Below are 17,494 nucleotides of genomic sequence, written 5' to 3'. Positions count from 1 at the left end.
TCCTGTCAGCATCTTTTACATTACGTCCGCAGCTTGATCCGTTAATATTTTCTCATTATGCTATTAGAAGTAACATTACTGATGTAAGTATGTTATATAAACAGCATATAATTTATTAATTACGACTGACATATGACAATATGACTTGACAGCAAATGAGAGGGTGTGGGTCGACGAGTTTTGGAATGTTAGTAGTAGGGGATTGAAACTACAAGATAGTAGAGCATGTCAAAGTTAACCTCACGTAGTTACTGAGCAGCAGGTGGTGGGGGGATTCCTCACTACGTCATGGGAGCAGCTTTGCATTGAAAAAGCCTGGCTAGTACTGACTAATCTTGACTGTTGTGAACAAACACATTTGCAGTATAAGTAGCCGTCGCTGATGAGTGACAACTTGTTTAAAATTCTGTTTATTTATCTACTTTAAATAGTTTATTTATTTTTTGGTTTAGTTTAAATCATAAGTTTTTATTAATTTTTATAATTTACATATTTACAGGTATATACAAGACTGCCTTTCTAGTATTAGAATTTGGAGTCAGGTACAACTTTTTATTATTATGATAAGACTCATTATCGATTACTAAAACTGAATGTTCTGAGAGATTTGGTAATTGATTTTTCATAATTTTCGATGTTCATCTTCTCTTTGTAATCCCCTGACTTGGCATCCGATTTAACAATTAAAAGCACATTAGGAATACCTCCAGACTCATTGCCTGGGTGATTGATTTTTAGTCTCTTCCCTTTATTAATATTTTTTTTTATAGCCCTTGCAGGAGCCATCAGTCGAAGCTTTGCTTTGCACATCTGTGGATTGAATATGTGATTCATCAGAAAAAATAATTGGCCTTCCTTCCTCTCTCTACTCGCATATTCTTTTTTTAAATAGATGTTATGTTTTCCCCTTGAAATCCATATTCAACGAAATTTTTCAACAACTGAAAAATATTTCAAATAGTTTTGAAAAATACTGTTTAAATGCAGTATTAAAAAATACTGTGAAAATTTAGTATTGAGAAATACTATTAAAAATGTAAGAAATAAGATATACTGTTAATTTATTTTAAGAGTTGTTTCCACAACCTAACTGTTTTAAACACTAACGCAGTCAGCTATACAACGAAGCGATTGTCTCCCCACTATACAATTCACTTCCACTACTCTGTTCTTCTCTCACCAGACAAACAAGTGCGCATCCAGTTACTACACGGGGTTATGATTGGTGGATTATACCCTTCACTTTGTGTGAAATTTTGTTCTGTTATGTTTCAGTGTGCATTACATGTCACCACCATTCATAAAATGAATTTCAGAAATTTTTCATCACTATTGGCATGGCAAAGAAAGTCTTGACTGATGTTAACTCAGTTCTTGTTTTGATTCATTGGTTAACAAACCCAGCACATATTTTGCAGAGTGCTGATACTCATTTTCTCAGCATCCCCTTTGACAGTTGAGATATGCAATCTTCCCAATCCATAGCATAACTGATGAAGTTCATCATCATATAGCATCATTGATTAGAATGTTGTCCAAGTCTGGGGTCGTTATCATTCAATATTCTTACCCTTTAAAATGATAGAACCATTAATAAAACTGTGATTTACTTATTCACTCCTCTCCAGTTATTTGCCGAAGCATTTTCAATGTCTCTGTGGAAGTTTTATACCAAGTTTGAAGTAAAATTTAATTTAAATACATTGTTCAAGAACTGTTATTACTGCTTTGTTAAAAGTCTTACGAGAGGTTAGTATACATGTTTACTCCAACTGCTGTAGCTGTAAAACTAATAATGGTAACATTGGGTGTCAAACAGCTTTGTATTCTGAAAGTTGGCACTAGCCAACACTACTTGTTAAACACTCTTTGTGCACCGGTTTCTGTACATTACAAAAGTTTGATATTTTTTTAGTATACCTCATTCACGGTATACTTAAAGTAAGAAAATATTTTTTCCCAAACTTTTTTCAGGTAGAATATATTTTCAGATTTTACATTTTAGTTTCTGATTTATGAAAATATTAACATTTATACTGTTGTCATATTATTAAAATTTTATTCTGAGACATGAGCAGCGTTTTAATAAGTCAATAAATGAAGTGACTGAAGATGGAGTAAATTGTGAAAATATATACATCCTGAAGGAAAAATTCTTTTATTACACTTATACTTAACTGGTTTGAAGGAAGTGATAAAATCTTAATGTAGTTTGATAACATATTGAAACTAAAGTTACTGTTGTGTAAAATTAAAATGTATTTATATGAAACAAAGTATTTATATAAAAACTACAATCCATTTTTAAATGCATAATGTAGTTTTTAAATGAAAGACCAATTTAATTACACTGATGTACAAAATAAAATTTTTTTTAATGTTTCGCTAAGTGTGATACAATTCCTTGAATTGCTTTTTGCGTACATTACAGATCTGTTAATACAATTTTTCTATCACCCTTAGTTTTAAATAAATTATGTTTAAAATAAATCAAGGGAAAATATATTTAAAATCTGTAAAATTTATAATTTTGCATGGCCATACCTGTGTTAGAATGATTTTGCTGATGCTTTTCTTTTATAAATAGCCTCAGGCACATGCTGAATTAATGTCCAACAATAATCAAGCAAGTTAGTATTCCATTTCCCTTTATAGCGGCTTTCCATCATCAAAATATCTTGATGGAAATGTACACCATGTTTGTCACTTACGTCTTTGAGATAGTCCAGGAAAAAATCCAGATGTGAGTGGAGGAAATGTATTTTCAAAGACATATTACATCCCATAGCTCTGTACAAAGTAAGAAGTTGATTAACAATATCGTGGTAATTGTCAGATTTTTGTTTGCCGAAAAAACTTTTGCAAATATCTGTAAATAAAGGCCAAGCTGCACTTTCTACATTATTTAACACTGAGTTAAATACGTCATCTTTGACCAACTCTCTTATTTGAGGACCAAAAAATATTCCTTCTTTAATTTTTCCTTCACTTACATTTGGAAATTTCTGCTTGATGTACAAAAATCAGAACTACCCTTCGTTATTGCTTTTAGAAATTTTTTCATTAGTCCTAACTTGATATGGAGAGGGGGTAAAAATATTTTTTTGTGTTCAACTAAGGGCTCATGAATAATATTTTTTCCATTTGGAGTTAAGTTGTCTCATTTATTCCACTCTTTGGTAACAGAATATTTTTATCCCTTTTGCAAAGAAAACACATGTGCTTAGTATAGCCTAACTGCATGCCTAACAAAATAGCTATTGCTTTCAAATCACCACATGTGTTCCAGCTATGTTTTTTATAATTTATTTTTTCAAGAACGTATTTCATGACATCATATGCCTCTTTAAAATAATACCATAAGCGATTGGTATCAAAGGATATTTGTTACCGTTGTGTGTAGTAGAACCACTTTTAAACTATACTTGAATGAATCTGTGAAAAGGTGCCAGTGCTCAGGTTTATGAACTTGTCCTTAAGTGCAACGTAAGCTCATCAATATTTGTGCAATAAACTAAATTATTTTCATCAATAACCTTCTTTAATTCCTTCTTTAACTGAGAAAGTTCTTTTTGTCTGCTTCAAAAGCCCAAAATTTTTGTATTTTTTTAAAAGTAAATTCCAACCTTGCAGTCTTGATCCCAACAGTTCAGCTTCATTTTTTGATAAATTTAAATCCAAGTCATTTCTTTCACCTTGTGATATAAGATGTGGCTTATTGGAAGATAATTCAAAATCGAAATCACTGTTGTCTTCTTCAATACTGCCTGATTCTTCATCGCTGCTTTTGAAACATACATTCATAGGTAGCTCAGGAACTGGAATAATTTCACTGTGAGTTACAGGCTTGATTGCAGATTGCAATGAAGAATATTTTGCAGTATGTTTAGATTTTTTGGAAATTCCAGACACATTTGCTAAACAAAAGTAACAATGGATTACATGATCCTTTGGTTCACGCCAAACCTTAAGTACACCAAATGGCAAAGCCTTCCATGTACCTTTCAGCCATCCTCTTAAATGTACAGAATAGTGTAAACTGTATGAGGAGCCCGTGTCTTATTCTGACCACCAATGTTATATTAAAATTACAAGTGATACGCTTTTTTAATTAAAGGTGTAATGTTTTTTCCATTTGATTTTTACCGTAAACTCACCACATACATAACAAAAGACTTCCACATCATTTACACAATTTTGAGGCATTATGACACTGGACTGTTAACAAATTTAAGACAGCAATAAGACTGAACAAAAATTAATTCATTCCTAAATCCAGTGCTTAATACAAACAACACAGCTGTGTTTTCAGCTACATGTTTTGACCTGCACAGACATGATTTGTCTTGTCCATGAAGGTTCACTTTACAGTATTAGATATGATGTCATAATATATGACTATGATATGATTGTCTAGTATTATTTATTTATAGCTTGCAAATTATGTTAACAAAGTTAAACTATAAAAAATGAGCTAACAAAATACAATACAAGAGCTTAAAATGCTAACTATACATTGAAAAATGAAAAAATCCTTTAATTAAAATTTAAACATTTTTCAAAAATGATGGGTGATAGAAAGATTCTTAGTTCATATTCGTTTACAGTATCAAAAAATTGATTAAAATCATGTATCGCATGTTACGAAACAAAAATTATGTTTATCAGTGTGATGTGATATCATATACTAAACAGGTAACAATTTCAGATTTAAATAATATTTCACCAACATCTTGCAACAGATGTGTTTAATGTCCATCATGAACATCTATACAGATGTTTTTTCTTCATGTTCAATACAATTTAGAGAGTTTTTGTAGTAATATTGCAGATGCTTCTTTGATATTATTTTTTGACTTTTCCTATTTTTGGAAGTTGTTCTTGAAATATCTCTCAGATCATAAATATTGGGAGAAAAGTCCAGAGAATAAGAAAGTAATAGCATAGTTGACTTGATAATTTAGCTTACAATACCATTCTTGATTGTCAGTTTCAAAGAAGATTACAAAATTAGTAATCATTTCCTAAAAATATTTGTATTAATTATTCTGTGTGAAAAAATTAGTCTAAGCTGCATATCTTAATCATGGCAGTTATATTATTTTAAAAATTTATTTAAAATTTGGTAAGTCATATCCTAATTTATAAGTATTATTTAATTGAACTTAAAAAATAAAATTATAATTACAAGGGACCTCCAATAATTAATGAGACAAATTGATGTAGAGAAAAATGATTTATTCAATGACAGTGAAACTTACACTTCATGTTGAAACTTTTCAACATGGTCTCCAGCAACATTTAGACACTATTCCCACTGTTCTGTGAGCTTTCTGATTCCCGCAGCGTACAAGTTCTTATTTTGCTGTTTGAACCATTCATGTACCACTTTTTTGACTGTTTCATTGATGTCGAATTCATGCCGTGTAAAAAGTCTTTGAGCGAGCCGAACAAAAGGAAATCGAACAGGACAAAGTCTAGGCTGTAAGGACGATGTGGTAACACCTCCCAACTCAACATCTCGAGTGTTTCTCCCATTCTCTGAGCAATGTGAGAGTATGCGTTGTCGTGCAAGAGAACCATACCTTTTGAGAGAGCGCCCTGACATTTTCACCTTCCTGTGGATCTCACATTTTGTTGGATCATGTTAGAATAGTACTCACTGTTCCCATTCTTTTAAATAGTCACTAAAAATTGAACTTTATGAGTCCCAGAAGATTGTCGACATCACTTTACCAGCTGACACATGAGTTTTGAATTTTTTTTTGCTGAGCAAATCTGGATGATCTACTCAAGACTTTGTCGTTTGGATTTGGGCCCTAGAAAATCTGCTTCAAACTGTTCTTTGAGCTAAGAACAAATGCGAATCTGGGTGACTTTATGGGCTTGCATCAACTGTTGTAGAACTCATCTCGAACAAATTTTGTGATAATTCAGCAAGTTATGAATGAATTTGCAGTTCCAACACTAATATTACACAAACTAGCAATGTGGAAAATTTTAATTCGCCTGTCTTTGCAAGTGCGATCATTTATGTGATTTTTCAGCGCAGTAGTCAAAACTTCAACTGGTCTTCCAGAGAGATGGGATCAGTCTCACTTGTCCTGCCCGAATTAAACTGTTCCACCCAGTTATACATGATACTGCTGTTTAAACACTTTTCCCCATACTTTTTCAACAGTCTTGAATAAATTTCTGCCGCTTTCACAGTGATAAGATAGCAAAAATCTTATCACTAAACGTTACTCTTCTGGCATATATGTTTTAAGTGAAGCTGACATTCTGAAATCAATAAAAGAGATTATTGGTAGATTAATTTTGATCAAGCAGCTGATTAAATGTGTTCTCAAGGTTGCCAACTTGACCCTTAAAAAGTTTCATTGTCATCGAAAGGACTGTTTTTGCTTTACATCAATTTGTCTCGTTAATTACTGAATGTCCCTCATATAACTAATAAAATTTATGTACATGTTTGTTTCAGTCTGGTCACAGAGTTCCACGATTCTCAACAGTGCATTGGGGATTATGTATACCATCAACATGTACATCAAGTGATTTAGAAACTGCTGTTAATAATTACTTAAAAAGTAACAAATTGCTTTCAAATGTTGTAGCAAAATTAGAATCAAAAATGTGTCAAGCAATAGAGGATAAATCTCCGATAACAAAATTTTCATTTTTTGTTGCAGTGTTAGTATATTTTATTTTTATGTAAAAAATTATAGTCTTACCAGTTTTATTGCATTATTTTCATAAGTGCTATGCTTTTTACTGATGCTGTTGTTGAACTAGCCTCTGTTTATGTCAGTCAGGTGCTATCAGTATATATATAGATGCATATAAAGATTCAACAGTTATTTGAACTTTGTGCTCTGTTCACCATTAAGTTATACGTAATTCCATTTCATAATTGCCCTATTCCCTAATTAAATGATTATCTAATACTTTTTATTTTTTAACTGTTTTCATGATCATTATTTTTATAGTGTTGATCGCTTGGGAATGCCGACAGTTTTTTTTTAAGTTAAGTATTGTTGGGTAGTGGAGGTTTATGTAGCCCACCGGGTTGGTCTAGTGGTGAACGCGCCTTCCCGAATCAGCTGATTTGGAAGTCGAGAGTTCCAGCATTCAAGTACTAGTAAAGTCAGTTATTTTTACACAGATTTGAATACTAGATCGTGGATACCAGTGTTCTTTGGTGGTTGGGTTTCAATTAACCACACATCTAAGGAATGGTCGAACTGAGAATGTACAAGACTACACTTCATTTAAACTCACACATATCATCCTCATTCATCGTCTGAAGAATTATCTAAATAGTAGTTACCGGAGGCTAAACAGGAAAAAGGAAGAAAAGTGGTGGTTTATGTAAAATTTAGCTAATAAGATCTATTGAGTGTTAACACACTAAATAGATCTTATATTTTGATCAATACATAATATGACATTACATATATCGCATCAAGAATGGGTAGTTATGCAGTTACATGGATAAAAAAGAAACTACCCCGGCATTGGCTTGGCTGGATCAAGAGAAACCATGGTTAAACCTTAATCAGAGCAGCATCAAGAAATAAGTAATTATAAAATAAAGAAATTCAATATTAATGTACTTTTACAGTGAGTAAAGTTTATATTAATTATTTAAAATATAAAGACACGTTTCTCAATTCACAAGACACTAAAAAAAATAATTTTAGCACGTATTTATCTAAATGTTTAACAGAATGTGGAAAATTCAGTGTTTTTAAAATTTTTCTAATTAGTATTATTTAAAAATTCATCGACAGAGTAATATTGTTTGTATAAAAGAAATTTTTTAATTGTATTTTAAATAAATTAGTGGGAAGGTTGTTTAAATGTTTCAGTAAGATTTTAATAATGGAAGAAAGCATAATGAAGCTATTTCTCATTAGTTGAAGTATTGTTTTGAGTTACACCAATGTAGTTAAATTGTCTGGTTTGAAATGGTTGGATGTTTTTACGTTCTAAGAATAAGTGACTTTTCTTTTTAGGAAAGATTGTAAAATCATAAATATAAACATTAAGTTAACATTTTTGATTTACTAATTATTAATCAACATGATTCATATCTGTGATTGCCAAATCATGATCTCATACCCATTTTTATATATTGTAAACTCATTCTGATTTTTTGAAGGAGCCTCAAAATATGATTTACTTCAGACAGGAATATTTGTAAGCATATTAAAAGTATTTAATAGTGATGACAAGCTTGGCGGTTCATTAAGATGGTTCTCAAATGAAAATTAAAAATACGATACATATATATTTATGTATATTTATATATTTTGCTATATATTTATCTGAAATAAATGAATCTTAAGAAATTCTGAACAAGAAATGTGAAATTAGGCCAAGTGAATATGATTATAAGTTTCTCGTTTCAGTTTTACGTACTAGTATAATTAAAACACACACACACACACACACACACATATATATATATATATATATATATATATATATATATATATATGTATATATTTAGTTTGATGACATAATAAAATTAAATAAATAAAGATGATCAAAGTATATAATCTTTTAAAGAAAGTGTTCAGATGGCATTATTTTCTTTAAATAATGAAAAATTTTCATTATTCATTTTTCATTACATGAAAAATGTTTCATGTACTTGCCAAGTATTTTAATTTGTATTCACAGTTGAAGTTGCCATCATCTTTCATATAATCATGATCAGAATGGTTTTTATATTATACCAGAGCCAACTGTTTTGATAGAACTCTGCTTAATTTGATGCTGTCCATTTTTAAAACTTGGCATGGTTAAATAGATATTTTTTTTATTTCAGAGTAGTGTCTGATGCTAACAGGGTGATAGCCTCACATGCTCTACTACGTTATTACTTTTAATCATTCTTCCCTGGCAGTTGTCCTCTTGTGACTTAGGCTGACGCTTCTTGAAGCAGAGCTGTTCATTGAACTCTAATAATGAAAATACATCTCTGTGATGTGTACATTTAAACTGATTTAAAATTAAATATTTATTTATAAGATTTGAAGTTAAATATATAGAGGAACTTTGTTAGTCCTATCTTAATTTTTTTTTTTTTTAAATTAGATTTACATATTATTAGCTTATAAATTTTAGATCAGTGACGATTTATCAATGTCTTAATTTTTCTCAACATTTTTCATCGTCTTTCAATTTTCTAATTACAGTTGTTTGTTTTCTGATGTCTAATCACTTCATCTTGTTTATTATCCTTTACTACTTTAAATGTTTTTACTTCTTCTCCTTATCGTTGTTTTACATCGGAGTATATTTTTAGCACATCTTAATTTTTGTTGCTTTAGCAAATGTTAATAATATCAAGTGCTTCTTTATTCTAAAGAGCAGTCTCATTATTTTTATAATCTGTTTGTCTTTTCTTTTTTTTATCATTTAGTACTAAAATGTTTAGATACTAATAATTTGTATTGGTGTACAGTAAAACTGCATCTATGGAAACCAGTTTATTTTATTAAACATTGAGTCTTCCATTTTCTAGGATTTTATCATCCAGTTCCAGTTTTCATCTGAGATGTTTTGCTGAGATATCATGTGAGATGATAAAATCCTAGAAAATGAAAGGCACCATGTTTAATAAAATAAATAAGAGGTCATAAGAGATGTAATTTACTTCTAACCCGTGCCATTATTATGTTAAGAATCTGATTAATATACAATAATTATCATTTTTTACAAATAATTAAAAAAAATTTATATTTGTGTGTTCGAAAATTAATTATACACTTAATTATATAGTAATTACAACAATACATAACATATCTATTTGAAATAGACCGGTGAACATCCAAACGGATCTTCTGAATTTCTTCTTGTTCACAAAGACTCACAAGTCGTTCTTGTGGAATGTTCTTGGTGAAATCTGGAGTAGCAGTTTGAAGTGCCTTAGCACTTTGAAAATCTAACAACTAGCATTATCTATCATTGCAGAATACTACTAAAAACAAAACTAGTAAAATTATGTAATAGTATGACAGAGAACGAATTAAAACCAAACAAAAAGTTGACATTGGAATATTCTGACAAAGGCTCTAATCATGCATGTCTGCTACATCGGAATATTCTGTCAAAGACTAGTAAAGGGTTAAGTACATAACTTTTAATAAAAAAAAAGTTGTTCTAAAATCTTATTTAATCTGCTTCAGCTGAAAAAGGCAACTAATCTGTGCCATTTTTAATTAACTACCAGCAAACTTTTACAAAATTAACTGCGAATTTTCCAAATTTTTTTGGATGAAACTTGCAAGAAATGCACGCATTTTTTTGGTTCAGTTATAATTTATTGAACTGCTTTTTAAATCTTCTGTTTGTTGGATAGAACTTTCTATTAAAAACTGCAATTACTCAAGGATTAATTACTTTACGTATAATAATTTATTATGTACAATTCTTATTTATTGTTAATTTTGTTGGTAGTGTAACACATTATCATAAAAGATGTATAATTCTCATGTTATTTACTGATAAATTGATTTTTGTGGAATCTTATTCAGCAATTAAAATATATTAATAAGTTAGTGTTTTTTTGTTTTTACTCTACAGTTAATTAGTGTTTTAAATAACATTTATTAAATGACTATTTTCTTAGTTAATCTCAAAACTTATACTTGTCTTTTGCAAGTAATGTTAACGACTATTATTATTTTAGTTAACCTCAAAATCTACATGTGTTTTACTTTTAATATTAGTGTTCTATATTAACAGTCAGATTGTAAATGTTACTGCTGTAAAAGTAAATCTGGGAATCTTGATCTTAAATGTACAGTCAAATGTAGCAAGGGTGATATATGTTTTCATAAATTTTGTTCATAAACATTACTTGTTAATGTTACGATACATAGTAATCCATCCTTTTTTGGAGATGGATCAGAAAACTAAACATAGCAATGAATTTACTGAAGTTTGCTCCAAACTTGAAGCTAATCTTCTGCCACTTATTAATTTCGGTAACTCATTAAAAATTATGTAAATTTACTGAAACTTTACTGTAAATTTTTGGACCCAAATTAAGAAGTAAAGTTGATGGTTTCTTATGTGATTTGAGCTGAGAAATATGATAAAACATGTCCAAGAATTGTATCTCCATTTTTAATATATCTGATGTAAAGCATAAAATTTGGTGTCGAAAAACAAGATTTTTTTTAGGTCTTAGTACAATAGCTTTGTTAAATGATTAATAAATGCGGAAGATTTAGTAACAAAACTTGTAGAGAATTTAATTTTGAGAAAATGGAAATATAGAAATATTTATATTATATAAAAAGTAAATAAAGATTTTTAAAAATCAGTTTTTTATTGAAGCAAAACATTAAATAAAGACAGAAAATCATATTATCCTTTCCGTATTTAATAAACTAAACAGGAAATGCTATTTTTTTTGCAAATCTCACTACTGAAAGAAGAAATTTAGGGGTCAGTTTCAGGAATGGGGGAAATCTGGCAAGTAACTGTATGCGTTAATCCTACATAATATAAGATTCAGCAGTAAAACCTCCCAGATTTCTTTAGCTGTTGGTCTGGAATTAGTGAATAGGGGAAATGCAATGGAATGGGGTATTGGTTGGTTAGCCTATATGACTTAACACTTAGTTTCCATCATGGGTTGGACAAGTTTGCATTATGTCTTTGTTACTGAATTGTCTAATAACAATAGTGAATCTGATAGTAATGCTAGATGTATTTTGCTGCTGTTCAGAATACAAACCCATATTGTTCTATGTTAAAAAAGATTTGGTGTTAAGAAACTACTTTTTAAAACTTGTCAAATTTGTGAGATTTTATTTCACAAATATTCATACTGTAAAATATACTTCTGTTTTGGGTTTGTGATTGAATTTTCTAGAGAATTAAATTTGTTCAAATAAACTGCATTTGTACACTTTCAGATTACTTAATAAAAATTTGAATTGTGCTTACATGCTCTTAAAAGCATTTAAAATTGTCAGCATTTAAAATTCAGGAGCTTTTTTGCTGCACCCAGCGTAAATCTTTTATGTGTATACAGCAGAAATATTCATTTTTTTGCTTTTTGTTGCACATCTGAGTTAAAATAAATTATTTAAAAAAAAGAATTGTTTTAAATGTAGCTTTATCGTTGTTTTTTTTTGCAGGTTATTTTTTGGTTTGATCTTCTTATTGTGTTTAATTGCTACACTATTAGAACCAATCCTGATGAAAAGAAGTTCTTCAGATAGTAAGTAGTTACTATAAGTAGTTAGTTATTGCAAATAATTTATATTTCGCATATGTAGTTGTAATAACATTACTTATTTCAAACTCTTGAGGTATTATTCTCGTAGTCATTAAAAGTTGTGGTTAGAATATTTCATGTTATCTGGAATTTATTGTATACTATTAAAGATAATTAGAGGATTGTCTCAAAAGGATTGCACTGTGTGCATGCACGCAAAAACAACTCATGACAACTGACAGAGTGTAGCCTGAAATTTCACAAATCTGAGCCAATAATTTATCAATTATTGCAGAAGATGTGTGGTGATGATCTGTATATTGCAGCACTATACAATGTTGGCATAAAAGTTAAGGGAGGACAAATTGAGTGCAAAAGAAAAACCACGCTCTGGCTGACCGTCTACTGGTATAGACAACACAAGCATTTCTATTGTTGCCAAGGTCTTTGACAAATACTGTCTCATGACAGTGAGAGAGATAAAAAATTAAACCAAAAATTATAGTACACCTTACGTACCATTTATGTGAATTATAGACGAGTAGCGTACAAATTGAATTATTAGTTATTAGGATATCAATAGAGTTACTTCTTAAAATGGTAAAGCAATAAAAAATTACATTCTTTGTTGAAAGTATCTGATTTATAAACAAATTATGTATTATAAATTTTTTGTTTAATACAAATTTTTTATCATTTTTTATAAAAACATTTTATTTACTTTATAAGGAAATGTTACATTATGCATTTATTACTGATTATATAGTATTTCTGAAAACTAAACATTCATTGAGAAGGATGGTGCTGCGTGCTTGAAACAAGTGGTCTGGTTCAGTTGAACTTAATTTCAAGCACAAATTTGGGTCAAAATTTAATTTATTGCAAAATCTATTTTTTTACAGTCGCTATAGCAGAAAATCAAGTTTGAGAAAGATATGTGGTTGAAAATGGATTTAAAAATTACAATTCTTTTCTGGACAGCGATGGATAATCATTTTTAACCTTTAGCCAAAATTCGTATAACTCTAATTTAGTAAATTCCATTTTCAAACTTCCATCACTAGGTAGTTGTATCAAAGATTTTGTTTTGTTAGTTAGGTTTCCAGTAATGAATCAGTTATAAAAAGTAAATAATTAAAATATAAAATCTACTTACCAACAATCTTTTAATGTGTCGTAGCTCTTTCGGAAACAAATGCCATCTTCAGGAACTTAAACTTTTTTTTTATAAACTAAAACTTTGTCGTCATGAGTAGAATTGTTATGTAAAGTATGTAAAATATTTAAAGGTGGTCGTTATGTATTGAAATTGTGTCGACTTAACATCCTATTGTAATGAATGTCTGCTGTTATAATGATAACGGTGGATGCAATTTTAACACAAGACCAACCTACCTTTATATATTTTACACACTTTACATAACAATTCTACTCATAATGACAAAGTTTTAGTTAATAAAAAAATTTTAAGTTCCTGAAGATTGAATTCGTTTCCGAAAGTGCTAGGAAACATTAAAAGATTGTTGGTAAATGGGTTTTATATTTTAATTATTTATCGTATAATCATACCAACGGTCCATGTTTGATAAAATTATCATTATAAAAAGGTTTCGTATCTGTAAAAAATAAGAATGTCTTCTTTAAAATATTCAAAAATTTCAGCATGCAGTAGGCATTAGCATTTTATATTACTGATGCGATTACCTTTCATTTCAATTTTTATTTTCAAATTTAGTAAAGACTGCAGGTTTTCATTTGAAATAAAATTATTCATTATTTGAAATTTTTTGATGAATGCCTTTATTTAGTTATCTACTAAAAACGGATTTGTTGTTTTACCTTTCAAACTTAAATAAGTCTTGGAAGTCATTAAAAAAAATCTGATAACTAGGCTAGTGTTGTGATCCACAGCTGTTAATCAACAATGCTGTTCAAAATCTGTATCCAGTAGGAAAACACCTGCATCTCTGAATGTAGCTCAAATAACATGCTTTTCCTTTAGAGGTAACATGGCTTTCCCTTAGAAAGCCATCTTACCTCTATGTGTAGCAGTAATTAAATGTGGTCACTGCCCATTTCAGAACACAGTTTCGAAAATAAACAGAGACAAAATTTAATAAAATTGACCACCTTGACAGCCTCCTGAATAACCTCTTTTACAAGAAAATAATCTTTTGGTGGCCTAATTTCCTCAAAGATTTAAGATCTTACAACTGTTCTTCAGTATTGTGCACTATTATCTCTATTGTTAAACTGATGTGCACTTTTCATTTGTGCTTTCTCTTAAAATTTTTCAAAACATATTTTTATTAATAATTATTATAACTTGTCTTTAGATAATTTTCCGTAATCAATGTAAATATTTCATTTTTTAACTGTGCTACACTACTTACAGTCTGTCCAGTGACTAATCTTCAGCATTTAACTAATAAAATTTGCTTCTCAATCTACAGATATATAAACGTTTTACGTACAGTCAAATATCCATTTATAAAAAACTGAATTTATTTATTTATGGCTGAAATAGTAGTTGATTTTTAATTATAAGAATTGTTTAGACTTGCTCCACGTAATGAATAAAAAACCAGTTGAATAAGTAACTAACATGCATATCACTAACATGTACCAGGTAATTGATTTCTATGTTTAACGTTGATTTTATTTTATAGACTTACTTGTGTCATTCTCGTTTTATAAAAACTGGAAAATATTGATGAACACAAATCAAAATCCTAACGACATTACATCGATTGATGGAATACGATTCATGAGTGCAGTATCATTGCTATTATCGCATAAACAAATGGCATTAATGTTTCTTCCTTATATCAATAGAACACATATGGCAGAGGTACGTATTAGTTTTTATTACATAAATTTTTTTTTAATGTTTGAACGTTTCTCTTAGCCTTTCAGGCATCTTTAGTTTGCAAGGACAATCATTTTATACAGTAATGTGGGTAGACAACTTTTGAATCTAGTTGTGAAAAACATTAAATGATTGCCATTTTGGTAAAAGTTGTCATGGCCTGAAGTTGTTTTATATCAACATTTCTGGGTACTTTTCAATTATAACAGATTCATTTTGAATTTTGTATTTTTTATGGTATTACAGTTTGAATTCATACAGTTTCATTATATTTATTTATTTATTTCATCTATAATGTTTGGTTGTAATGTGATATAATTTTGCAAAGTGCCACTAAACTTTCACTCGTCTTACATTATGGTGAACATTGATAACACCTGTTCTGCTCGGTTTAAACTGTTCAATTAATTTATAAGAATTTACATGATTAATATACTTTTTACAATACTATTTTAACATCGGTGTGTGAATAATTTTGTCTGGTTTTACACCTTCAGAAAAAAAATCTCATCTCAGCATGCCGTTCTCTCATAGTATAAGATTGTAGTGGAACTGACATTTTGAAATAAAAAACAGGTTATACTGATGGTAATTCTTCTATTGGTGGTGGTAATTCTTTTCAAATTACCGACAGTTTGAAATAAAAAAGAGGTTATACTGATGGTAATTCTTTTCAAATTGTTGATATTTTTTTGTCAGAGATGCCAACTTGAATTTCAGGTAGTTTTAATTTATTCTATTAAATTTTCTTTCTTCTGTACCATTTGTTTTTTTTAAATTATTTATCAATCCTTTTATAAATTTTCTGGTTGTTAAAGAATCAAGGCAATGAAAATGATGACATTTCATATAAAAACCATTCTAGTTGTTGCTGTTGTCCTCATGATAGTGCTTGTTAAGCCTAATGTTATGTTCATATGTATACTGAGGTTGTAAGTATTGATATTTTTTTCGTGGTAGCAATTTCTAATTCCTTTTTTTATATGCACTTCACTGTAGAAAGAAATTTTTTTTCAGAATTGTGTATTTCATATGAACTGTAGGTGAGTTTTTTAACTGTCATTAACTCATTAACTTATCATGTAAATTGATTGTGAATAATTCATGCGATTTATTAATACATTAATTATTTAGTTTAGTAATTAAAAAATAATTATTTGAGATTCCCTGCAATGTGAGTGCTATTATTTAATAAATCAAATTTTTAAACTAATGGTAGGAAAATTTTACAATCCTAATTTAATGCATAATTTTCTATTTAATTAATCATATCTTTTTATTAAGATATGAGAGTCGTCCAGAAAGTTCTTTACCTGGCACAGAAGATAGAAGATTTTTGAGAGTTTTTATTTTTCTTTGTAGTCATCTTGTAGTTAAATACATTTAGACAAATAAATTTCCAACTATTTAACACTCTCAGTTTAGTTTGATATGTCTAACTCTACAAGATAAACTGTTTTTTAGCTTTGACCTCCATTTGAAGTGAATCTTCATCCAACAAGCCATTTGTTCAGGTTAGGTAAGAGGAACTAATCACTGGGAGCCAAATCCTGTAAATTCTGTATATGTGGAAGTAGTTATGGCGTTTTGCATCAACAACCTGAGTCATGTGTAGATGCATTATCATGATGAAATATGCTTCCTTTTTGGCCAGATGTGGACATTTAGCCTGAATAGCATCCTTCAGTTGATTCAGTGGTGAATGTAACACTCCCTGGTCCTGTTTCTTTCAGGTAGTCTATGAACATCACCCCATATGAATCCCCAAACCCTTATCCATGACTTTTACTGCAAATGGAATTGTTTTCAGTTTTTCCATCCACTATATGGACTGATGCTTGATCTCTGGTGTGTAATTGTGAGTCCATGCTTAATTAACTGTTATAAAACATCGAAGAAACTCAGCAGAATGGTGTTTAAACTTTAAACTGCCTTGAGAAATGTTCAGTTAAATGTGTTTTTGTTCGACTGTTAATAGACATAGCACCTACTGAGCAGAAAGCTTTTTCATACCCAAAACATTGTGTAAAATGTACTGTATATAGTCTGTGGAGATGTTTCCACAGATATTCGTCATATCAGCTTGCTGATATTGCTAGCTGCAATATCAGCAAGCTCAAGTACCTTGAGTCGGTGATCATTTAATGCAGAAATCTTGATTTCTGTGACAATTTTGTTGGTCATGGTGGTTCCTGGGCATCCAAGCATTCATAATCTCGAATGAATATGCAACCATATTTAAATTCATCTGCTTACTTTTTTACTGCCAAAAACAAAGGGGAAGAATCCTCTATGTCTGTTACTGTTGAACCTTTTAAACAAAGCACTTCATAATAGCTCCAATATATTTATCCATTTTTTAGAAAATGTCAAAACTTATTTGC

At 29.7% G+C, this 17,494-nt stretch overlaps 1 protein-coding gene across 1 annotated transcript in view; it reads left to right on the top strand.

Annotated features, from left to right (window-relative positions):
• The first annotated feature begins 344 nt into the window (after positions 1-344).
• LOC142332048 (O-acyltransferase like protein-like) overlaps positions 345-17,494 on the top strand; it is a 48,085-nt gene continuing 30,935 nt past the window's right edge. Inside the window, exons 1-4 of the mRNA XM_075378167.1 lie at positions 345-499; positions 6,482-6,690; positions 12,162-12,244; positions 14,911-15,092. Coding sequence (XP_075234282.1) covers positions 6,632-6,690; positions 12,162-12,244; positions 14,911-15,092 — 324 coding nt within the window. The 5' untranslated portion in view covers positions 345-499; positions 6,482-6,631. The remainder of the gene's footprint in view (positions 500-6,481; positions 6,691-12,161; positions 12,245-14,910; positions 15,093-17,494) is intronic.

This window comes from Lycorma delicatula, chromosome 11, assembly GCF_047948215.1.
Source record: "Lycorma delicatula isolate Av1 chromosome 11, ASM4794821v1, whole genome shotgun sequence".
Lineage (NCBI taxonomy): Eukaryota > Metazoa > Arthropoda > Insecta > Hemiptera > Fulgoridae > Lycorma > Lycorma delicatula.
The sequence above is the reverse complement of the archived record's forward strand: the minus strand, read 5'-3'. Positions and strand labels throughout refer to the sequence as shown.